Here is a 26,212-nt window from a genome sequence, read left to right on the forward strand (position 1 = left end):
TCCCTAGTGTCGGCCCTGTTGCTTCTCTCTAAAGTTCCCTACTTTAAGCAAAGTATGCTAGGGAACTTTCAGTGCGCAGCAACAGGTTCCCCACAGTCAGGTAGTGTGTGGCATGCTGGAGTGCTATGGATTTACTCCTCAGCTTGCTGTGCACTAATTTGTTATGCAGACAAGACTTTAGAACAAATCCAGACATGCTAAGGTAAGAAATACACATAAGCAACTTTGACCCGCCTGCCTAGTTACAAATATTGTGAGGTAAAAAAATATGGAAAACATGTTTTAAAGGTCAGGTTAATCTGATCTGGGAATGGGAATCACTAAAGTATCTTGATTGTAACCATCTGGTTATTGCATGGTATCATTATGGAACAGATTTAAGGTTATTTAACTGCCTTACTGTCCATATCTATCTTAATGGGTTAGGATTTCTTTTAAATTTAGCCTTAATACTGAATTTCCTATGCTTAGTGCTTGATTTTGGATAGCTACAACATTATATTCCAGGTTAGATAGAAGTTGGAGTATGGAACATAGCCAGCAATTGGCAGGGAGAGCGCTGAGACTGAATGAAGGAAAGACACAACTGCTTTAATTAAATGAAGAGATTTTTTTAGGGCATTAGATTTGAGACAGCTGTGAAGTAATTACTCCAACACACTAAAAAATTACTGTCCTCTGAAGAGTTGAAGGTGGCTGCCATTAGAAGAAGAGGGGAATGCCATCTGGAAAAGCCCTGTTTTTTATGGTTATACTCTGGATGTAGAAAGCTACCATTTTTGCTTAATTCAGTCTGGTTTCAAAGCAAAACAAAAAGCCTGGGTGCATTAGTCAGTGGGACTTCTAAATCTGCTAACAGTGAGCTCTACGTGTTCATGGCTTATCTCATATGATGTGTCATAGTTAGACTTGAATAAAAATAGAGTTTCAAAGAATGATGTCTTGCAGCATGAATATGAGTAAAAATCTCAGTTGAGACAGTAACGAATCTGTATTTCAATGACAAAGCAAAAAGATCAGTTTTAAAAATCAAAATCTAGAGCCCATTTCCATGGGAGAAAGTGAGAGAACAAACAGCTAGATCTTGAAAAGCCTGCTGTTAAGTAGGTTATAGCAGCAGCTCGTAATTTTTACAGGTAAGGCTGAGTATTAGAAATACTGTGCACCTGTGCTAGATATCAAAATGATGAACACTTTTCAGAGATATAGATATAGGCCAAAATATCAAACTTGAAGGCCTACATATATTCTCCTAACTTCAGGTTTGAAAATACTAGCCATAATGCATAAAGTGGCTTTTCTTTAGAAATTAAACCCAATATTTCTTGTTTTTTACAGTTGCTGTGACTGGCTCATAAACATTTGCCGAAGAAAGAAAGAGCTAAAAGCTCGTACAGTATGGCTTGGATGTCCTGAAAAATGTGAAGAAAAATATCCAAGAAATGCGATAAAAAATCAAAAATACAATATCTTTACGTTTATACCTGGGGTAAGGTTACTAATGATTGCTTGACTGTGGTCTTAGTTTATGCTCCCTTTGGTATTTTTTGGGTGGTGGGGAGATGGAGGAAATAGATATTCTTATTTATTTCATACTTTCTGTATTCCCTTCTCATTCTCCTTATTAGTGAAGATTGTTATATGAGAAAGCGGTGAGGAGTCCTGTGTTATATATGAGTAACACTTTTTAAATTTCTAACTGTATTTTCAAAGTGGCACAGATTATAGACATGCAATTTGCATGTAATTCAGTGAATTATGTAGCTAGAATTCCATGCAGCACTCTTTTAAAAAAAAAAAAAAAAAAAATCAGGGACAAATGTTCTTTTGCATTTTTTTTTTAATTCCTCACTCAAAGTTATACTCCTCTTTTGTTCGTGTGGCAATGATTTTGCCACAGAGGGTTGACATTAAATGAGGAATAAATAGTTGAAGGTTCATGTTCTTATGAAGATATCTGTAATGAGTGCACACAAGAAAATACAATAAATATGAATAAAATGCTGGAAAACTTTCTATTTAACAGGACTTGGTTGCTGATAAATTAGATCTAGTTTAAAATTAATGTGCAGTGTTTTTGGATCTGTTTTTGCTTGTGGTTTTAAAGTACAGAATTCTGTACATATTTTGAATACATCTTTTAAGCAGTTTATTGTTGAAGACTGGAATGAATGCTATTTTATTTAAAAACAAAAGGCCACAGTATGGCTTTAAAAAACAGTTGATTTTAGTGAATTATTTGCCTTCAGTGTTCATTCTTTACATAAATGACAAATTGACTTCAGATATGTTTTGCGTAGTTGTTGTGTTGTTTTTATATTTTTTCAAAATTATGAGTTTAATTGAAAATATAACTTGAGGGGAGATGTTTCCGTGGTTAAAGGATATTAATTATGATAACATGCATTTCTGATATTTCTTATAATCTTTAGTAATACATTTTTCATTTGTACAGCCTTTCTTTGTAAGGGTACGTCTAGACTACATGCCTCTGGTGACAGAGGCATGTAGATTAGGCTACCCGGCATAGGAAAATGAAGCGGCCATTTAAATAATTGCTGCTTCATTTAAATTTAAATGGCTGCCGTGCTGAGCCGGTCAGTTGTTTGTCGGCTCAACGCGGTAGTCTGGATGCTCCGCGGTCGACATCAAAGGCATTTGTCGACCTCGCAGGTATACCTCCTGGAATGAGGTTTAAATCGCCACTTTGTTTTCCTATGCCGGGTAGCCTAATCTACATGCCTCTGTTGCCAGAGGCATGTAGTCTAGACGTACCCTAATTGTCTTGGACATTTCACTACAGAAATGTTTTGTCCTTTGAATTTATGTAATCAGTCTATTTTATATTGAACATTGAGCCTATCCTTCTAACCTCATTCATCCAGTAACTGGGAAATGCTTGATATTTAATATGTCTCTTTATTAGAATTCAAAAAAGTAATGGCTCCATAACTAAGAACAGTCTTTTGTCAGGTAATAAAAGGTCAACTGTCTCAAGCAGATAAATAGTCTCATCTTTATTGAATCAATCCAATGTTTTCTTCTTTGGCTTAAATAATTAAATACATTCAGATTGGTTAGCAGTGTATACTTTCATAAGGGTCACAAAGTTTCCTAAGTATATAGTAAGCTATTGATTGCTGTGGTTAAAAATATATGTGTTACAAGATTGAGACTAGGTCATGTTCCTGATTCCTGTAAAGATGAGTCATACTTTGCAGTTACTTGTTAAGGGAGGTAGCATAATTCAGGTTTTGTACTTCGAAATTGTTTTCTAATTACACAATAGGATCCTATTTTTATTTTTCATTTTTTTAAAGTGTGGCAGTTTTTTTAAACTGTTAATTTATGCTAACTGGCACTTTAAATAAACCGCTGGTCAGGAGAAAAAATCTAAATCACCCCGCTGAGATTAATTTCTGATTAATTTGTGTCACATGAAAATGTTTTATTGTGAATATAAACACAGTATCACTCCAGCATAGTTATTTATCATTTTTATAATTACACCACTGTACAAGACAGTAAATAATTTTTTATATATCTTTTCTCTAACTATTCATTAATAGCATTCATAAGTTGTTAATAAACGTACTTATTGAATGATTTCTGTTGAAACTTCCAAAATATTGTTGTGCACCTGGCACTTAGTTATAATTGTAATGTTTCCACTCCCACCTCTGGCAAATATGAGTAGTTTATTAGTTTGATAGTGAAAATAGAAATATATTTGGAATAATTTCAGTATTTTACTTTAACATAGCAAAGCAAAACACAAAACAAAAACACTCCAAATAAGAGAACCTGTATTGTATTATGTATATTGTAATAAATATGGAGCTAAATATTAAATCTTCAAAAATTTTACTTATGGTTGTCTGGTTACAACATTTACACAAGGTCCAAAAGAATCTGACAGCGAGGTAGAAATGTCTCATAATACGTTCATTCCCTCTTGTTCTCATGGAATTTATTTCCTCTCTGTATGAAGATATTTGCTTGAAGAGAGCTAAGTAACCTGAAAAGAGGGAACAAAGGTGGTTGAACACCATATTCATGCTCACTAGTTAAGTTCCCAGCACAAATCAGAGCAACCTTGGGTCTACTGTACCCTGTAGTAGCTAATAAATAATCCCTGAGACTTTTCTGTCTGCTGAGGTTTGTTGAAGCACAGCAGTGTTTCAGCCAAAATGCTGTCAAACACCCCTGTTTTGGGACCGAGGAATTATTGATACATTATATTGAGTCACCAAAGCAACTTTAATGTTTTATTGAATTCCAGGGCAAACCATTACACTGCAATTTAATAGAGATATATTAGAGTTTATTTTAAATAATTCATCTTGAAAACTTAGAGAAAGTTCCACTTGTGATTGCTGCTGTTTATGGGTTGTGGGGAAAGTATTCAAGTAATTTTAAATGATTTCTCTGTACATGATGGTTCATATAAAAAGTGATAATTAATTTTATTAAACATGCAATATAATGAATTTATACTGATAGGGAAAATTAACTTTTTTTTTCATGAACATTTCTGAAATAAACATTTAAGGCATTTTTATTCTATTTTTCTTTTGTTTTTCATTTTAGGTTTTATATGAACAGTTCAAGTTTTTCTTGAATCTCTATTTTCTCGTCGTGTCCTGCTCACAGTTTGTACCCGCATTGAAAATAGGCTACCTGTACACCTACTGGGCTCCTCTGGTAAATAAAAAGCTGATATAAGATAGCATTAATGTGCTTTTTTATTAGTACTTTAGTATTAATCTTTTGACTTTAGAATTATACACACACGCATGCATATACACGCACGCTTTTTCATCTGAATCTTGTGAAATTATTCTACATGTTAATATTCTAATATGGGGGGGTACTTAATTTTTCTTAATTTTTTATTTAAACTATTTTGATCAGATGTTATCAAAGGTATTTTTTGCCTCACAGGAGCTCTTAAGCTCTTTTGTGAATTACTTCCTTATCTAAAATGTTAGTACTTCCTATCTAGCTGGTAGTAACTACTGAAATATGAAACAGAAACATTAAGAACATTTGGTACATTAATTAACTTTTTGGCTTCTTTATTTATCCCATGTTGACTGCAAAACTGATATGTATAGTATTTTCCAATATTCTATAGATTTCATCTGTATGAGAGAAGTTTAAATTCACCAGCCACTTGTATGTCAGATTGTCTTCACATTTTCAATCTCCACAGCAAATGGAGGCAGATAAGATCTTTGGCTATAACTCAGGATGCCCCCCCAAGAAGAACTATCCATAATTCTCTTCTCTTAAACCATATAGAGGGCAGAATCAGGGTAGCCTTTTGTTGCAGGATATTCATTGACATTAACCTCCCCCCCTCATCCCTCCTCTGTTCTGAAATTTGATTTGTCCTTTTTATGTGTGTTCGCTTTTTTTTTTATTGTATCCCTTTGGTATATATGGTCATGCCAGTTTTCTTCCACAATTTGATCTGAGGAAGTGGGTCTGGCCCACAAAAGCTCATCATCTAATAAACCATCTTGTTAGTCTTTAAAGTGCTGCATAGTCCTGTCTTCTGTTTGAGTCCAGGATGTGGATGAGAAGGGAAAATAAAATGCCTGCTTTTCTAGTGAGACACTACTTCAGTAGGCATTCCCTTTTAAACTGATGTTCCTCCAGTGTTGATAAAAAAGACCATTGCTATTTCTGAGATTTGTGAGACTCTGTCTGAGGTTCTTTGAGAAGAACTGGTGAACTTGAGTAGCTCTTAATATTTTTGGTATTTCTGAGAATCCTACTTCTTTATGAGGAGGAACTTCAAGGGGACTTCCATCAGAAGGTGAACATCTTAGAAAAATCAGTGCTTGAGCTATACAGAAGAATAGATTCAGCAGAACTGTCTCTCACATGTCCCTGGGACACAAAGTTCAAATAAATAAAAGCAAGTCAACAGCATCAACAACAAATTTCTTTATAGTATCAGAACATGAAAGATGTAATAGTTCATCTAATAATAATAATAATGTAATAATAGAATCAATTTGACACAGAATGGACATTTTGAAAAGTGCACCAAAGTTTCAGTGCTGTCAAACTGAAACAGAGACAGTGCTGACTGTCAGATCTTTCTCAGTAAGGACATACACTTGATTTTGATATTTATCTCTGAAATTAATTTAACAGCATTTATTCTCCCATGTTTTCATATCCTGAGTAGATTTCCAGGGGACTATATTCATTCGGTCACAAGAGAATCTTTAGTTTCTGCTACTTGGGGTTGGGGAAGCATTTCCATACATTTCGGACTCCTTTTCTACACAGGTATTCCCAAACACCCTAACGACCTCTTCCTTGAGAGTGACATAATTCCTTCCCAGGTCCCTGTTATGTTAGACTTAGTATTTGATGCTCTATGTGTGTAGGAATAAGGTTTTAAGCGGACAAGGGGAAAAAGCATTTGCAATCTTTTAAACTCAGTGTCTGAGCTGTCTAGTCACTGTTCAAGATACTCTTTCTTTCAAAACAGAGACAGGAGAAGACTGTCTCTGACTTGTTTAAATGCTGGTACATCTTTCCTAAACTATAATCCCTGGTTCAGCTCAGTTACTGCTTCACTCCCATCCTGCAATAGCTGTAGATAAGTACTTTTGGCTGGAGCTAATAGTAACATCTCTTGTTAAACTCACTGTTATGAGTGTTCACCATCTGAATTGCTAGTAATCTGTCTAGATTACCAGACTCCGGTAAAGGGAAGCACATATGTAGTCGTATGTGACTTAGTGAGTATGGTGAAAGAAATACATAAGGAAGAGAGTATAAACAGTTAATAATTAGCCTACTTCTCTGTTTCCAACAGATGGTGCTTCAGAAATTGCTCCTTAGTAAGCTACTATGAAAATTTCAGCCTTGATCTTGTCCTGAACAGAAACTCTCATTTTATCACTGAAGATTTTACATGTTAAAGGAAAAGAAAAGTTAGGGACAATTGGTTCAGCATGATGCACTTGAAACCAAGGGAGTGGAAGCTGGACTAGTTATCCTTTCCAAGTATTTCAAGTCTGGTTGAAAGCCTACTGATGAATCTTACACAAAGGTACTTTATGAAGAAAAGACATCTAGAAGTAGTGTCTGGACACCATATCGTATAAATGACAGAGGTTTCCTTATGTCTTTTTCTCTCCATCAGAACCACTGAGGGTGAAGATGATTTTTTTTAAAAAGGCAAAGAACCAGACCATATTGATTGGGTCTGAAACTGTTGGTCATTGAAAAGATGACAATTTCAGGTTAAATGAATCTGTACCAAGATTGAAATTCTAAAGAATATACTACAATAGAGGCAAAACTTAGTTTTGCTTAAACTATCCATTTGGATGCGAAGTGGAAGGAATTATAGTCACTGATTATTCTAAGAACATGAAGTATCCTTTTAGTAGTTCAGAGGAAAGTTTCAATTGACACTTCATTAATTGCTTTAGTAAGGTGCGATATGGTCTGGACATGGTCTTTGCCAAAACAGGCTGCAATTGCAAATACTGCACTGTAAGAAAGCAAGGATAATCCCTGATTACCAGCATGTAAGGTTCCTCATGAGCACCTTTCTAATCAGCCCTCCACTTCCTGTCCTGATCTTGAAATGTGTGCTGCAAGTGGTCATATAACCACTTTTCTAACCTTTATAGTTAATATTACTCCACCTCTTCTCCCTGAAAATGTCTTGCTTACTTACCACCACATCAGTCAGAGATGTTTTTGGAGCTTGGCTAGGTCTCCATGGAACCTCAGTTATTCATATTCATGGATGTTAATTCTTCAAACTGACCAGACCTCCTATCTGAAGGTCACCACAGTCTTCAACATATTGTAGGAAGAAGTATTGTCTTCTGTATTCAAACATTATAAGGACTTGTAAGGGCATAAATTGGATTTGAGGAGGGCTATAAAAGAAACAAAGGCAGAAGTATTCAAAGCCCCAGATACAACCCCTTTCAAGCACATTACTATTCTTCTGGTCTGTTTGCATAGTACCTAGCACAGTGGGGTAGCATGACATGGACTTCTGTTACTATAGTAATAAAATAAATTGTGTGATCATACACATTTAGCAATGAGATTTATAAGGCCACCATGTGGTGGTCTGTTGACATGTCGCAAAACATTATAAAATTGGATTCTCATCTGCAGATATAGAGTTGGTAAATGGGAAGCCTCCTTAAGATCCTTTCAAGCTTCTGCATAGCTCAGTTGAATCTTCCTTCCCTAAGGATAATTGACTGCTTTCTACATTAAAACAGTCTGTCATGTGGGGACCAGAAAAGGAAAAATTGCCTTACCAGTGAATTTGATTTTTAGGATCTTCCATGACAGACAATCTTGATTCTCCCTTGAAGGATTACAGTATATTCAGGATTTTGTGTGGCTTTTGCTGACTTAAGTAATTTGAAAAGGGGAGCATAGATTCCTCTAGAAAATACTTAAATTTCGTATCGGTTTTACTACAAGTTGATCAAATTGATTTGCCCCTCTTAATATTTATAGAACAAGTGTTTTTGAGCATTGGAATCTTTTGTCTGGAGGGTTCTTCCTGAATGGTAGACCTAAGTTTGAGTTTGAAGATAAGATATGACTCCATATTGGTATAGAACTGTCATACCAAAGTATCCAGAGTTCCAGAAAAATTCAAATTCTAGCTATCTTTGATCGTGCAAAACATCCTTAGCAGTCAAGAAAGTAATCTGCTTTGTTACTTTGGTGTTTTATGCCCTTGTTTGAGCTAAGATGAGAACATTTGAAAGTATCAGGTGCATATTTCCTGTTATAGGCACAGTGTTTTTTAAAATTTTATTTTGACTATATAAAACAATCTAGCATGAAAAATTTCTTCCAAAAAGAAAAAAAAATGCACTCATATAGTATGAAATTAATAGTGGCACATCCTACCTCCAATTCCGTAGACATTAATTGAAAGTGGACTCTGTATGAAAATAATTCTACATAGGCTACATTGCTATCAAGCCACCTATCAACTATATGAAAGACCTTGGAGTATTTTTAGAGTATGAATGATCAATCTTAATAAGATGTGTGCATGAATGATCAATCTTAATAAGATGTGTGCATTTCTAAAGGAGTGCATGAGTGGAGGGGGGGGAATCCTGAGGAAAAAGAGTGAAATTTTTTTTTTGGTGTTTGTTTTTGGTAACCAAGTTTTAGATATGAATTTGCAAGTCAGGTTTAGATATCATAAAAATAACATTTTGATAGCATAAGTTAGGGATTTGAGCTAAGCAAAGTACTAACTGTAAATGTATCTCATGCTTTGTCTCCTTCATCTGCCCTTTGCTAGTGTAGACGTGGCCTAGGTAAAAAAGTCAAATGAAGGTATGTGACTCCAGCTATGTGAATAGCATAGTTCAAGTTGACATGCCTTAGATACAGTTACCATGTTGTTGCCCCTTACTCTTCTCAATTTGGTGGAATACCAGAGTTGAGGAGATTGTGATCAGCTGATGATTTAGCGGGTCTTTAATAGACACGCAAATATGACCTGTGGGAGATTGATCCCTCTAGTGCTGATCTCCCAATAAGTGTAGCCCCTCCCCCGCTTTTTTGCCAAAGATTATACTGGCTGCCTGTAGGAGTTGGTTGTCACTACCCCTTAATAGCTGTGAATTCAGTTGCAGTGCTCCCCAGATTTGAGGGACCTATGGTCAGAGGTTTCACAGAATCTACAGAGTCAGTCATGTGTTTGCAGGACTGGGAGTAACCAATATTAATTTGGAAACAGTAGTGAGAAACTCTCCAATTTAGCCATCTGTTTATTACACTTCACCCTTTCCTCTCTATCTCTGTTTAAAAAAAAAAAGATAGTATATATAGTAGACATCAAGATTCAAGAAGTTATAAAGCTTCATAACTATGAAAACACAAATTGTCAAAATATACAAATATCCTTAAATCAAATGCTGCAAGGTTCTCGAACAGCATTTTTATAATTTGCCTTTCTTTATTTCAGTTAATATTGATGGAAGTATTTGTGTTGTGTTTGTACAGTTAAACACAACACATTTTTATTGATAAAAATCCTTGCAACCATAACTAAAAATATCCAAAATCATTGTGTGAAGGATCACTTCTTGGATAGTAAAGGCTGTCTCACATATAGATAGATAGATAGATAGATAGATAGATAGATAACATGCAATGGTTATTTGAAAGTTATTAATTTTTTCTAAATTGCAGATAACTTCTCCAATTTTCCTCTCTAGCGCATATAAATATTCTAGGAAATTACAATTTTTATATCATGTATAACTTGCTGGAATATGCCAAGATATGAAAATTATTCAGAATACTTGGAGATTTTTGTGGGATATTTTCACTTTATCTCAAGTTTTCATACGTTTGTTTTTCTGTAGTAAAGAGGAAATAGATGGACAAAAAAGGTTTTTAAAAACCCTGAATTGTCAAAAATAACACTCCATATATACATTTATTCCTTTTTCTGTTTAAAAAAAATTCCTTTCCATTTTGAGAAATATGTTATGTCATTATTTTGAACAGGGATTTGTTTTGGCTGTCACAGTGGTACGTGAGGCAGTTGATGAGTTTCGACGTTACCAGCGAGACAAGGAAATGAACTCACAGTTATACAGCAAGCTTACAATACGAGGTTAGTTAAAATATTTTTAATTATTTTATAATCCACATTCTATTGCTTTGAACTTATGTTAAACTGTTTTTAGATTGACAGAATTATAGTTGTTTTTTTTTAAATGTTATCCTTGTAGGAATGAATTGCATATAATCTGACGAGAGATTCTTAGGGGAAACAAAATATTCATTCCTGCTAGATAAATAAAGCATGAATAACCGTAGCTGTTCCAGAGATCTGAGGGTTATTATTAATAGCATTTTGTGTGCCATATCTGTACATTTTCAGATGTTGTACAATGGAAAATAATTTAAGACTCATTACCAATTTAAAGTGCAGTACAGGCAGTCCCCGGGTAACATGGATCCGACTTACATCGGATCCCTACTTACAAACGGGGTGAGGCAACCCCGCACTAGCTGCTTCCCCCCAGCAGACCAAGGAGACGCGAAGCTAGCGCGCCTCCCGCAGACCAGGGAGATGCGGAGCGGCTTTTCTCAGCAGACACCTCAGCTTGAGAATAAAGGACTGAGGGAAGTGAAGTGTGGGAGAATAAAAGTGAGCTCTGGAGAAATGTTTGGCTAGAGTTTTCCCTACAATATTGTACCAGTTCCGACTTACCTACAAATTCAACTTAAGAACAAACCTATAGTCCCTATCTTGTATGTAACCCGGGGACTGCCTGTACTCTGAAATGAGTAAACTAAGGAGCAACAAGTCACTATCATTATCTGGCATCGACTCAAGAATTGAAAGGAATTTAAGAATGAAGTAGCTAAACTGCTAATAAAAATACAATTTCTCTCATTAAAATGTCTTGTGTTCCAGCCCTGCTTCCAGGTAGAGTAATTAATGTTTTACTTATTTTTTTAAAGATGCAGTAGAAATGATTCAGGAATCAGGTCATAGAGGATCAGTAATGAGTATAGTATACTGGTTGAAATGATCTCCTAAAAAATAAAATTTGTGATCACATCACACAGTTTCTAAAAAGGAAAATCATATCTTTCTAATCTGTTAGAAACCTTTTAAACTTATCAGTGAAATGTGGATAAAGGATGCCAAGGTGACAACTTTTCTGAACTTCCTAAAAGCTTTGGACAGAGTTTCATACAAAGGCAGGTGAAGAAATTAAGTAGTCATGAAGGAAAATACAAAATACTATTAGCAACCAAGAACTTACTTAGTAACAGCTGTATAATCATAGCTAGGGTTTTTAATAGAAGACATCCTGAAAAGCACAGCAAAAGAAATTAAGGGGAAACTGAAGCATTCCTTTTCACCTTCGTGTTACCTACAGTGATTTTTAATAAAACATTGAAGGGCTGCACAAGACTCTTGCTTCCAGTTGATGATAAAAAAAAAAATCATAGAGCTGGAAGAGACCTTAGAAGGCCATCAAGTCCAGCGCCCTGCCCAAGGCAGGACCAATCTCAATTAAATCAACCCAGCCAGGGCTTTGTCAAGCGGAGACTTAAACACTTCTAGGGATGGAGACTCAACTACTTCCCTAGGTAACCCATTCCAGTGCTTCACCACCCTCCTAGTGAAATAGTTTTTCCTAATATCCAACCTGGACCTCTCCCACCGCAACTTGAGACCATTGTTCCTTGTTCTGCCATCCATCACTACTCTGAACAACCTTTCTCCAGCCTCTTAGCAGCCTTCAACTTCCTGAAGGGAGGTTCCAATCAAATCCCCCCTCACTCTTCTCTTCTGCAAACTAAATAGACCCAACTCCCTCAGCCTTTCCTTGTAGGTCATATGCTCCAGCCCCCTAATCATTTTGGTTGCCCTCCGCTGGACCCCCTCCAATGCATCCGTACCCTTCCTGTAATTGGGGGCCTAGAACTGGACACAATACTCCAGATGTGGCGTCACCAGACCCGAATAAAGAGGAATAATCACATCACTGGATCAACTGGCAATGCTCCTCTTAATACAACCTAATATGCCATTAGCCTTCTTGGCTACAAGGGCACTCTGTTGGCTCATGTCCAGCTTCTCATCCACTGTAACCCCCAGGTCCATTTCTACAGAATTGCTACTTAGCCAGTTGGTCCCCAGCCTATAACAATGCTTTGGATTCTTCCGTCCCAAGTGCAGGACTCTACACTTGTCCTTGTTGAACCTCATCAGATTTCTTGTGGCTCAATCCTCCAATTTGTCTGTGTCACTCTGGACTCTATCCCTGCCCTCCAACATATCTACAGATTAAAAAAAAAGTCTAGCTGGATAAAGGTACTAGATAAATATTTTTTGCGGTGCTGCTGCATTACAGTTTGCTCCAATCTGGAAGTTGTTGTTACTCTTTCACTTCCCTCCCTCTCCCCCCAACAACTGAATTTGGGAGATTTGAAGTAGGAATAAGAGATTCTCTGGAAAAGGGCTTTTTTCCGGAGGAGCGGGGCCAGTGTAGACGCTCTTTTCCGGCTTTTCTAAAAGCCGGAAAAAAGCGGCGGACATTTTCATTTAAATGCCGCGGGGGATAGTTAAATCCCCCGCGGATTTCCCTATTACGACCTGTGAAATTAGCGTGCCCCTTTCGGAAAAGGGGCCAGTGTAGACGTAGTTAATATGTTTTGTTCCAGGATAGGTCACAGTCCAGGCTTCCTGATGTATGCTTCCCCTCTCTTACAAGGGGAGAAGCTGTCTGTGAAGGGTTCTCTGAGTACCCAGGACTGAGACAACAGCACGATGGAGACTTGTTTGTGGTTAACAGGGTGTCTGTTTCCTGACACCATCAGCCTGTTAGCCACCTAATCACTTTCCTTTGAGCAATGACAGTGCTATGTCCTTTGCTATGAAGTCCTTTGCTATGAAGGTTAATAGTTAGCGTATCCCAGAGTGCCTCTTTGAAGAGCTACATTGTAGTGTCCAGCCATTTCTTTGCTGAACACTTAGAAATATTAGGTCTTCTGTACTTAGGGGAACAGTGTACATACCAGATTTCTGTTTCAACAAAGGATTAGATCTTCACTTAAAAACCACAGCACCGAGTTGTATTTATGGTGAAAACAAGTATATAGTCAAAGATTCAAGAAGTAGGGAGTAAGGATAAGGGTAAAGAAAAAGTTGTATATAAAATAAAACCAGAACATTATTTAGGGAGAGTAAATTTAAGTGTTAAGTTAATCTTTGATCTAGAGAAGTTAATCTCACCAGAAGCCTTCTGTGGTATATTCAACTATGACTTATTGTGATTCCATTTTCATGAATGTAAAATACTGCCTGTTTAATTCCTAGATGCAGAATGTCATCTTTGTTCCTCAAATATAGTCCAGCTAACCTTTTGAAGTGTTTCTCAAAATAAAGTTCTCTTCCCCTGCTGTGTGTCTGTATCTGTTTCTTTTCTGAAATTCTTACAATGTTTCATCTGCATTCAGCTTAAATGGGTGATGGGAGACCGACTGAGACACAATATTTAATTAACATTTTGATAGACAAGCTGAATAAAACATCCCTTGTCTGACAGGAAAATCGTTTCTCCATCTCTGCCGTGATACATATCTAAGAACATATTTTCAGTATACGTAGTATCATTCTACAGTGATATGAATGATCAGTGTAACCATGACTTTAATTTTAGACCTTATGTTATATTCTTTAGTAAAACAAGGTATAAGCAATAGGATATAGACTCATAGACTTTCATGGCCAGAAGGGACCTTCATGATCAGCTAGTCCAGTGATACTCAATTAGATCTACCACAGGCAATCATTGCAAATAGTGGTTTATAAAAGCTAGGGCAAGTCACATGCACTGGTGAAGATACTCATCTGGCAGATAATTTCTGTATTGGGCTTTTTTTAGAATGTTCATGGTAGAAAATCTCAGAGGTACATTGATATGAACATAGTTAGAAAACTGATGGCTAGATTCTGGTTTTTGTAAAATTGGTCAACATATTGAGTCCAGAAATCACAAAGTCCTGGTTCTCTGACTTCTGCCTTCAATACATTTTCGTCAATTGAATCAAGAATGTTCTTTGCTTCAGAAGGGCAAGATCTGTCAGCAGAGACAATAAATGGATCATGAAAAAAAGAAGCAAGTTGAAATTTTAAAATGATCAAATCTCATTAAATTTTTCAATTAGATTGTTTAGGAATTCTTGCATTGTTTTCAGTGAAGTTTCATCTGTAGCATCAGCATGCAATGTAGGAATGTATAACAGCTTCCCTGTTAAATCTTCCTGAAAGATTTCAAGATTTCTCTGAAAGGCACATAATTTTTCAAACAGATCTCTGATACTGTTTAAATGATCTTGGAAATGCAAGTTGAGGAAATTCAAAGGACCAGTATCTGCATAAGCAGGTAGGGCTGTGGATATCCACAGCACGTTTATGCCGATATGGATGCAGATACAATTTTGTATCTAGAATTCTGCAAATTTATGGATACCCGTTTTTTATCTGTGGGTATCCACATCTGCAGATGTTGATGTGGATATCTGCAACTCATATTTACAGATACAGATATAAATGTTTGTATCTGCGCAGGTCTTGTATAGTTGAACCTTGAACATTTTGGCAAGACCCACCAGCCAGACACCTAGGAAAGAACTCTTTGTAGTAACTTGGAGTTCTTCGAATAGTGTCCCCGTGGGTGCTCCAGTCTAGGTGTTGGGCTCGTCCCGTGCCGCAGATCAGAGAGTTGCCAGCAGTGGTCCTGCCGGACCATGCATGTGCGGCAGGCGTCTTGTGCCTTTCACACCGACTCTGAGTGTGCGCAGTCTGGCTCCTGCCAGTCCTCCTAACCGTCTATGGCTGCGGACAAAGCTCTTTCTCTTCTCCTGCATTCTGACACAAAAATTGAAGTTACAGTTATTTCAGTAGTTCTGGTTATTATAGTTCTTTAGTTTTAGTTATTTTAGATAGTTTAATAGTTAAAAAAAAATTTCATCATAGTTAACTTCAAAAAAATGTGCTACATGTCAGGATGCGATTCCCGCCTCGAACAGGCATTCGTGGTGTATCAAGTGAGGGCCATATACCTGAAAAATGCCAGCACTGCGCCAAACTCACAGCACAAGCCAGATGAGACCACGAAATGCAGCTCAAGATGTTGCTATTTAGTAAGGCCTTGCAACTGGCCGAACCTGATGCCTCACGGCCCTCGGATGCTCTGGCAATGGACAGGCATTGGACCACCCTAAAAGTGCCTCAGAGAAGGTCTCGCATCCTGTCACACTCCGCTTAAACGGATGAGTGTGGGGAAAAAAGCCGGGCACTTCAGAAACGGGCCTCCCCTGTCATGCAGATTAGTATAAAGCCACCCGTAGCACATCAACACCGAGTTCTGGTCCTTCAGGCGAACGGGCGCAGATAACCCCGCTGGCACCTAGAGCAGAGTCGGCACTGGCAGCAGCACTGAGAAGGTCGTCTGTGCTGGCACCTTGAACGATCTCGGCACCGACACTAAAGTTGGCGCCAGCAACAGTCCTGGCACCAGATTTGCTGTCACCGACTCACCAAACTGCGCTGAGTGTGGCACTGTCCACAGCACCAAGCGAGTGTGCACCTTCATCAGCACCGATATCGCTGGTGCCGCTTACAGAGCTGGAGCCAGAAGTACCCCTACATCACTACTCTTCACCGGCACCGTCTAAGGCATTACACAAGTCTAGGAGAATTATCACAATTTCTCCTAGCCTGCCACTGGTGCCTTTTTCGCCTGAGCCTTCCTCTCCTGCTTCACCACTCTCACTACGGTCAGAGGCTGTGACACATGGCAGCCCCATTATATATCACACCCGCGACTCCCTGAGTTATTCCCCATCTCCTCAGTGCCATTACCGGCACAGAAATGTACGATATCCAAGGCATTCAAAAGGCATATCACGTTCACAAGATCACCTTCCCTTTCATCTTATTCTCGTTATCACCATTCTACGAGGAGGTTATATTCCCCAAGGTATTCTCCTGATAGAAGTTATTACAGGCACTGCTACGAGCGCCATTGCTATGATCACCGTTTCCCTTATTCAGAACGACGCACCCGCTCAAGATTGCCTCAATACCACCACACTCATGTTTCCCATGATACCGTCAGCCTGCCTGCTACATCCATCATCACGGGGCCATGTACCCTCACCAGGGACATTCCTTCCGTACCTCACACCCTGACCCGGATGCAGGTCACGTATCGGAACAGAACCAGCCACAAGGGGAATCTTCAACAGACCAGTCATTCTCATCCCCAGATGAGGCAGTATTTCCCGGTGACTCTTCACCCACCGACGATGCCCGTCAACTTCAATACCTCTTCAAGTGTGTGGCAGAATTGCAAGAAGTACAGCTAACCCAAGTCCAGCAAAAACAGCACAGACTTCTTAAAAATTTACAACTGTCTCAGAAATAAAAAGTGGCACTACTTCTGGATGACTCAATACTTGAGGTAGCCGATGAAATATGGCGGACACCAGCCTTAGCCCTTGCAACTAACAAGGGCAGATAAGAAATACTTTGTTCCTTCTAAAGGCATGGAATTTTTATTTACGAACCCATAGCATAACTCTCTGGTAGTGGGCGCGGCGCAGCAGAGGGGAAAGGCGCCCCAACATAAAACCACCTCAGGGGACAAAGAAGGCAAGCACCTGTACCTGTTTGGTAGGAACGTTTATTCATCAGCTACTCTAACTTTAAGGATGGTAAATTATGCCACCCTCCTTTCTAACCATAATTTTGATAACTATATACCAAACTAACACCATTATTAGATAACCCACACAAAAGTAAACATGAAATCTTGAAATCCGTGGTACAAGAGAGCTATACCGCGTTGAGGATGGCATTGCAGACAGCTGCAAGAACTACCGCCACATCAGTTGTGATGCACAGAGCATCCTGGCTCCAACTGGCTGCACTACCAAAGGAGCTACAGTCAGAAGTTAGAAGACCTGCCCTTCAACAGGCAAAATTTATTCACCGAGAAGACTGACCCAGGTACTCCATTCAGGCAAGGACTCAAGAACCTTGCTCGGGATGTATAAGCCACCTTACCGACTTCGGTGATATACGCCTTACTATCGCCAGAGGCTTTCTCATACACGATGTCTTGATACGGGCAATACGACCAGCAACGGCCTAGGCAATGACAGCAGAAGTGACGACCCCAAAACAACAGCGCGCCTAACTAGCAAAATTAACCGGCAGTCCATTTGATGGCTTGATCAGGGGATTGCAAACCATCCCTTTAGTTTAGCATCCACAAGAGTCAAACTGTTCCATCATCGATTGAGACCATACCAACATCAGTGGTTTGCCATCACTACCGACAGATGGGTATGCGAGCTAATCACATCGGGCTACGCAATCCCATTTGCTTCCCTCTCCCTCCCCCCTTCCTGTCCCTCTTCAGGGACCCCTCTCACGAGCCTCTCTTACAAAGAGAGGTTCTCCACCTACTTGCAATCGGTGCCGTAGAGAGGGTGCCCGAACAGTTCCGGGGCAAGGGAGTTTATTCCCGGTATTTCCTTACCCTGAAAAAGTCAGGAGTGTGGAGACCAATCTTAGGCCTCCAACAACTCAATTGATACTTGCGAAAGCACAAGTTCAGGATGGTGACATTAGCCTCCCTCATCCCAGCGCTCGATGCAGGGACTGGTTCACGTCCCTCGACCTACAGGACGCCTGTTTTTACGTGACTATACATCCGGCCCACGGACGTTTCCTCAGGATCCTGGTAGGGGATGAACGTTTTCAATACAGAGTTCTTCCTTTCAACCTTTCATCAGTGCCCAGAGTCTTCTTGAAGACGTTAGCAGTAGTGGCCGCTTATCTACGCCGACAGGGCATCATAATAATCCCATATCTGGACGATTGCCTAATCAAGGCTCCTTCTTTGGAGGAGGCTTCTCATGAGATCAACAAGACACAAGCTCTATTCAACGTTCTTGGGCTCATAATCAATCTCGCAAAATCTTCTACGATTCTGCAGCAATCCCTTGAGTTCATCGGGGCATGACTGGATTCCACCATGGCCAGGGCATACCTGCCCCTATCCAGATTCCAAGTAATTCAAGATTTCATACAGATACTTTACACGAGCCCCAAGACCTCAATACTTACCTGCTTTGAGGCTCATGGGTCATATAGCTGCCACCACATATGTGGTGCAGCACGCAAGGTTACACCTCAGATGCCTCCAGCATTGGCTAGCTTCAATTTACCGACCAGGCAATCACAATCTTCACAGAACAGTGTCCGTCTCTGCTATGGTACGAGACTCCCTAACATGGAGTAGTACCCCCACAAACATGCTCGCCGGCGTTCCTTTTCATCGCCCACAGCCCATGGTGCAGATCACAACAGATGCATCCTTAATGGGCTGGGGAGCCCACCTTGGAGAATACCAAATTCAAGGCCGATGGTCTGCTCAGGAGTCCCTCCAACACATCAATTTCCTCGAGCTGTGAGTGGTAGCCAGTGCCTGCAAGCATTTCCTACCCAGTATTCAGGGATGCTCTATACAAGTTCTCTCCAACAACATGACGGCAGAATACTATATCAACCGTCAAGGCGGAGCTTGCTCACGATCCCTTTGCGCAGAGGCAGCCCATTTATGGAACTGCTGAATCCGCCACAACATTTCCATCATTGTGATATACTTGCTGGGCAAGGACAATGTCATTGCTGATACTCTCAGCAGGCACCTCTGTCCATCAACACGAATGGCAATTGAATTCCGAGGTAAAACAGCACATCTTCTGGAGGTGGAGATGTCCTGTTATAGATGTATTTCCAATGTATCACAACGCGAAGTGATCATTTTACTGCTCCAGAGGGGGCCTCGGACCGAAATCTCTCGGAGACGCTTTCCTAATAGATTGGAGTCATCACCCGCTGTTCACTTTTCCTCCGATTCCACTGATTCCCAAACTTTTGGAGAAAATAAGCAGAGACAACGCCAGGGTCTTTCTCATAGCCCTCTTCTGGCCCCACCAGACATGGCTCCTATTTCTCCTCCGGATGTCTCCCTTACCACTTACCAGACTGACATGACCTTTTGACACAGCAGCAAGGGAGGCTTATACACCCACAGATCCACCGCCTGCACCTCATGGCCTGGCTCCTACCTGGTTCCGGCAAACAGAAATTACCTTTTCCCAGGAGGTCAAGCATGTGCTGATGCACAGTAGAAGAGATTCCACACGTACTACCTACCTATACAAATGGCGCTGTTTCCAATCCTGGTGCTATGCCAGCAACCTTGATTCCAATTTGCTTCCCATCCAGCGTTTCCTCGACTATGCCCTACAATTACAACAGTCAGGTTTAATGCTTTCTTCTATCAAGGTTCACCTTGCGGCGATCTCTGCATTTTGGCTTCCCATAGAGGGTTACTCATTATTCTCCCACCCAATGACCAAGAGGTTTTTAAAGGGACTCACAAACTTATACCCCCCTGCACAGGAAACTTCTGGACGTGTGGGATCTGGAATTAGTTTTAGATGCACTAACGCATCCCCCTTTCAAGTCGATGGTGACGTCGGACCTGCCCACACTCACTATGAAAGTCATCTTCCTCCTGGCTATTACTTCTGTGTGAAGGGTGGGTGAACTGGCTGCCCTCTCAGCTACACCACCATATACACTTTCACCAACTGGGGGCAATACTACGTCCCCATTCGAGCTTTATCTCCAAGATGAATTCAGAATTTCACTTTAACGAGCCTATAATACTCCCAACCTTTCACCCTAAGCCACATTCATCTACCCAGGAATCTCGTCTACACACCCTGGATGTCCGCCGGGCTCTGGTGTTCTACTTGAACAGAACACGAGCTTTCCATAAATCCCAGTGCCTGCTACTATCCACCGCAGAGTGCTCTAAGGGCCAATCTCTGACAGCGCATTTAGAAACTTATTGTCTCCTGTATTTCATGTTGCTACTCATTACAAAATAAAACCCCCACTCGTGCACTGAGAGCCCATTCAACCAGAGCAGTAGCAACTTCCCCAGCATTTCTTAAGGAGGTCTCCTTACCAGACATCTGCCATGCGGCCACATGGTCATCCAACTTCACATTCGCGAAACATTACGCTGTCAACACTTCCATGCCGACTCAGCAGTTGCTTCCGCAGTTTTGTCCATGGAAAAAAGGTCATAACTCCGATACCTGCCTCCATATGCCAGACTACTGCTCTGAAATCACTTAGAGTGGAGCACCCACAGGGACACCACTCGAAGAAGAAGTTACTCACCTTGTGCAGTAACAATGGTTCTTCTTCGAGTGGTTGCTCATGTCCATTCGAAGTAGGGTGGACGCACCGCGTGCACTGCGTCTTCTGGAGCATTTTCCCTAGCAGTACCCGTAGCGCTGCAGGGCGCCCCCTGGAGTGGCGCCTCCATAGCGGGGCATAAGTACCCCTGCCGGCGCTGCCCCACCTCAGTTCCTTCTTACCGCCCATGACGGTCGTTGGAGCGTCTCTGTCTCTCTTTCTTAGTTAATGGTTCCCATTTCTTCTTCTTTTCATTGCAAATAGTTCTCTTAGGTAGGTAGTTAGTATTTCCTTTGTCTCCCCCTTCGGGGGTGAGAAATGCCAGGGCCGCAAGGCTTTAAGGCGTGCACCGTCTGTGGAAAGTTCATGCCCAGAGGCGACCCACATGACAGCTGTCTGAAGTGTCTGGGTGAGGGCCATCTCGCAGATGTCTGCAAGATCTGCAAGTCTTTCAAACCGCGCACGAAGAGGGAGAGGATCTCCTGCCTAAAACTTCTCTTCATGGAGATGGCTTTACAGCCGGTACCAACTGACCACCCTACGGTGCGCAGCACGCCGGCGTCCACGCGCGATGTTCTGCCTCGGGCCCGGGCTTCGTCGTCGAGATCCCGGCACCAATCTCACTCTCCGGCGTCCAAGAGGGTTAAAAAGTCTCATGGAAGATCCCCCTCTAGAAAGACTACGTCAGCCGAGCACTGCGGTGCTGACTCACCGGTGCGCACATCTGCGGGGGTGCGGCATAGATGGGCGGAATGTCTTGCTAGTCCAGGGCAGCTGCCTCCGCACCGTCCATCCACGCCGAACACTTTTGAGGCGGCACAGGACCTCATCAGCCTCACCACCTCTCCTACGTCGTTGATTGAGGCGGACGGGTCGAGGTCGTCCACGCCAGAGGCCGTGTTGGCTCTGGCTTCGCCTCCACATGGCCATGACCGGCAGGCTCGGGCACCTTACGCGTCGGGACCGTCCCATGTGGGACCAGTACCGATTGCCTCGGCAGCAATGCAGCTTTCGATGCCAGATCGTCAGCCTCGTTCGGCATCCGGCCGTGCCCGACCCCCATCGATGCTGAGCTCTCTCCCGGCTCCTCGCTTGGCTGCACCAGTGCCGAACCTTCACAGCCATGTGGCACCCTCTGCGGCACCGTTGTCTTCCCTGGCATCTAGCTCTCTGGGACCGGCACTCATCTCCACACTGTCGCAAGCACTGGCACCGACCGCGTGGACCTTGCCGGTGCCCCAGTTAACGGTTGCACCCAACGGCTCACTCGGCACCGAGTCTGAGTTTTTCAGCGGCTTTTCCAGCGCCATATCTGGCACCGGGCCTGGGTCTCCCGGTGCCGCAGGCGCCAGCAGCGTCTCTTCCGGCACCGGGCCTGGGTCCCCCAGTGCCGCAACAGGTGAGCCCCCACCGGGTACATGACGGCAAGCCCAAATCCATGGCCAGGTTTGCCCCACACCCTTCGTCGGCACCACCCTGGCCTGAGTCTGACTATTCATCAGATTCGGATGCGACGTCTCTCCGGTCGGGGTCCTTGGGAGCGTCCTCGACCCGTAGATCCCGTTCCCAACATCAGCGGGACCTTTCGCAGGTGCACTGAAATCACGTAGAGTGGAGCACCCACAGGGACACCACTCGAAGAAGAAGTTACTCACCTTGTGCAGTAACGATGGTTCTTCGAGATGTGTGTCCCCGTGGGTGCTCCATGACCCGCCCTCCTCCCCGCTTCAGAGTCTTTCCTTCTGTATTTCAGATGTCTCAGCTTAGGAGGAACTGGCGGGAGCTATACTGCGCGCACTCAGATTTGGCGTAAACGATGTGAGATACCTGCCACGCATGCGCGGTCCGGTTGGACCACTGCTGACGACTCTCTGGCCTGCGGTGTGGGACGAGCCCGACACCTAGAGTGAAGCACCCACGGGGACATACATCTTGAAGAACCACAGTTACTAGGCAAGGTGAGTAACTTCTTCTCCTTCCCATCTACTACCTCATCCCCAGGCATTGTAGTCACAGATTGGCCATATGCCATTATAGGCAATCTCATCAGACCATACCCTCCATACATTTATCAGCATCAATCTCAAAAACATTTAAGTTTTTTGCCCCTCCTTTTCCCCCCTTGGAAAGCTGTTCCAGATCTTCATTCCTTTGATGGTTGGAAACAATGGCTTAATTTCATGTCTACTTTTTGCCTTTTTGTGTCGGCTTTGGTCCTTATCTTACATACCTCCTCTCCCTCTCTAGTACTTATCCTTCTGATCTGTTTTATAGAGAACGGTCATATCTCCCCATAACCCTTGGTTAGTCTACACAAGCCAGGCTCTTAGAGTCCACTCTAATATGGTAATATCTCCCTTCCTCTGATCATTTTTTTTTGGTGTGTGTGTGTGTGTGTGTGTGTGTGTGTGTGTGTGTGTGTGTGTGTGTGTGTGTGTGTGTGTGTGTGTGATCTGTTCTAATTAGCGTCCATCTTTCTTATCCATTGGAGACCATAATTGCACACTGGATTCCAGATGAGGTGTTACCAGTGCATTGTATAATGGCAATAACACGTCTCTGTCCCTACTGGAAATACCTTGCTTGATGCATTTTAGGATTGCATTACAATTTTTTCACCACCACATCACATATGATATATAGTCATCCTGTGCTCAACCAATATGCCCACATCTTGAAACCCTCTTTGCAGTTGGTATTGAGAAGTTCTTGGCTTGCATTCTCCAACTTAAAAAGGACAAATGCAAAGTGTCCTACGTAGGAAAGAACAATCAGTTCCACACATACAGAATGGGAAGTGATTGTCTAGGAAGGAGTACTGCAGAAAGGGATCTAGGGGTCATAGTGGGCAACAAACTAAATATGAGTCAACAGTGTGACACTGTTGCAAAAAAGCAAACATGATTCTGGGATGCATTAACATGAGGTTGTGAGCAAGATACAAGAAGTTATCCTCCTGCTCTACTCTGTGCTGATTAGGCCTCAGTTGGGGTGTGTCTAGACTACATGCCTCCTTCGACGGAGGCATGTAGATTAGCCAGATCGGAAGAGGGAAATGAAGCCGCGATTAAAATAATCGCGGCTTCATTTAAATTTAAATGGCTGCCCCGATCTGCCGATCAGCTGTTTGTCGGCAGATCGGGGGAGTCTGGACGCGATGCCCCGACAAAGAAGCCTTTCTTCATCGACACAGGTAAGCCTGGTTTCACGAGGCTTACCTGTGTCGATGAAGAAAGGCTTCTTTGTCGGGGCATCGCGTCCAGACTCCCCCGATCTGCCGACAAACAGCTGATCGGCAGATCGGGGCAGCCATTTAAATTTAAATGAAGCCGCGATTATTTTAATCGCGGCTTCATTTCCCTCTTCCGATCTGGCTAATCTACATGCCTCCGTCGAAGGAGGCATGTAGTCTAGACACACCCTTGGAGTATTGTGTCCACTTTTGGCCACCACATTTCAAGAAAGTTGTGGAAAAATTGAAGAAGGTCTAGAGAAGAGCAACAAAAATTATTAAAGGCCTAGAAAACATGGGCTATGAGGGAAGACTGAAAGAATTGGGCTTCTTTAGTTTAGAAAAAAGATGACTGAGAGGAGACATGACAGCGGTTTTCAGGTATCTAAAAGGGTGTTACAAGGAGGAGGGAGAAAAATTGTTGTTCTTGGCTTCTGATGGTAGAAGAAGCAGCAGTGGGCTTAAATTGCAGCGAGGGAGGTTTACATTGGACATTAGGAAAAACTTCTGAACAATCATGCTACATAAACACTGGACTGCTGGGTATTTTCTGAGCATATGTCTATCAGTTTCTTAATTAGGACAGACTGTACCCCCTTGCCACAGGTCATAGTGCTACTGCCAGGGTGACTTGAATTCATTGCCTCAAGCAACACCTGAGGCAAAGACCATAGCAGGATTAAAAAAGTTTATTTTTGTGGAAAGAATATTTATGTGGACAATGAGAGAACCAGCAATTACATTAGACACTTAAACCTCAAAATATAATTATCATAGGCATAATTCAGGAGTTGGCCTGTAGAATTTGTATTAGCAGCAATGATTCATGAGAATAAAGAAATTGTTTAATATTTTAGGTTAAATTTGCAGGACTTATTTTGAATTTTTTTGTATTTGTGCACCCCGATCATATAAACCCAGTAAATTTGGAAATTTGATGACATTTTTAGAAAGTTACTTTTTTTAGTAGAACTGCACTTTAAAAATACAGTTTATTTAAATAGCACCATCTATACAACAATTTCTTCTACAAACATGTAAACTTTAGCATTCAGTTTTCAGATTGAAATGGGAGTGATAATTCCTAAGTTGTGAACACTGAGGAAAAAGGTTAAGCAGATTGCCCATGGTTACATAAGTCAGTAGGAAAAGTGGGAGTTGATGAATCCTGAATCCATTATGCTGACCTAATGCTCCCCTGCCCTTGACTTCTATTTCTCTACATCATTTTTAGCTGATCCAGTTATTTGCCAATTGTGTTGTTTTGCTGTGCTATTTACTCTTAGGTTTAGAGCACAGGTACCATAAAAAGTGGCTACTGCTGGCCCAATTACCTATGAACACCTCTCTTCATATCTCTCTCTCTATAGCATTGTCATTGTCTAACACTTTGTTTTCAGCACTTACAGGGGGATATTCATGTAAAGGCTTATCCCTTGCAGAGTGTGAACTGACAAGTGAAAAGCCAAATGTCAACTTAAAGTGTGAATGTAGTTATTAGCATAAGAAATATCACCTTTACAGAGTGCTGTCCTCCCATAAGACTTGCTGTTGTTTTGGAGCTTTTGTTTTTAATCAGAAAATGCCTTTGAATCAAAGTTCACCATGTCAGTGGTACTCGCCTAACCTGCCACTAAGGCTAAGTGGTGCAGCTGCCTGTTAAGCCCTGTGCAGGAGCTCAGGGCTGCAGCAGAGAGAGGTGCCTCTTCTCTGGACTGAAAGCTGCTGAAGCCGGGGAAGAGGCTCTTTTCCTTGCCAGGCCCAATCTGGAGCTGCCAGGTTGGGAAAAGAGCTGCCAGGAAAGATGCCCTTTTTCTTCACAGCCCTCACATGGAACTGCTGCAGCTGGGTGACCTTCCCAATCATACCCACTGGAGCTATAAAGACAGTAGAGGGGTACCTCTCACCTAGCCCCAAGCTGCTGCAGTTAGAGTGAGCTGGGTTCCTTTTTCCCAGGGCAGCCTGCACACCAAACCCTTCATCCTCAGCCCCATCCCAGAGCCCACACTCCCAGCCAGAGCCCTCACTCCAACCCTCTGCTCCAACCCTTTTGCTCTCTGAATGCTTCATCTCTGACCCCATCCCAGAGCCTGTACCTTCACCTGGAGCCCTCATCT

At 41.7% G+C, this 26,212-nt stretch overlaps 1 protein-coding gene across 3 annotated transcripts in view; it reads left to right on the forward strand.

Moving 5' to 3' along the window:
• Window positions 1-26,212, forward strand: part of ATP9B (ATPase phospholipid transporting 9B) — a 313,712-nt gene that overhangs the window by 37,625 nt on the left and 249,875 nt on the right. For all 3 annotated transcript variants that reach the window (XM_006128867.5, XM_075921103.2, XM_006128868.5), the window contains exons 3-5: window positions 1,339-1,489; window positions 4,591-4,704; window positions 10,549-10,657. In XM_006128867.5, the coding sequence (XP_006128929.1) occupies window positions 1,339-1,489; window positions 4,591-4,704; window positions 10,549-10,657 (374 nt within the window). The remainder of the gene's footprint in view (window positions 1-1,338; window positions 1,490-4,590; window positions 4,705-10,548; window positions 10,658-26,212) is intronic.

The sequence above is a fragment of the Pelodiscus sinensis genome, chromosome 2, assembly GCF_052426305.1.
Source record: "Pelodiscus sinensis isolate ZL-2025 chromosome 2, ASM5242630v1, whole genome shotgun sequence".
NCBI classification, from domain to species: domain Eukaryota; kingdom Metazoa; phylum Chordata; order Testudines; family Trionychidae; genus Pelodiscus; species Pelodiscus sinensis.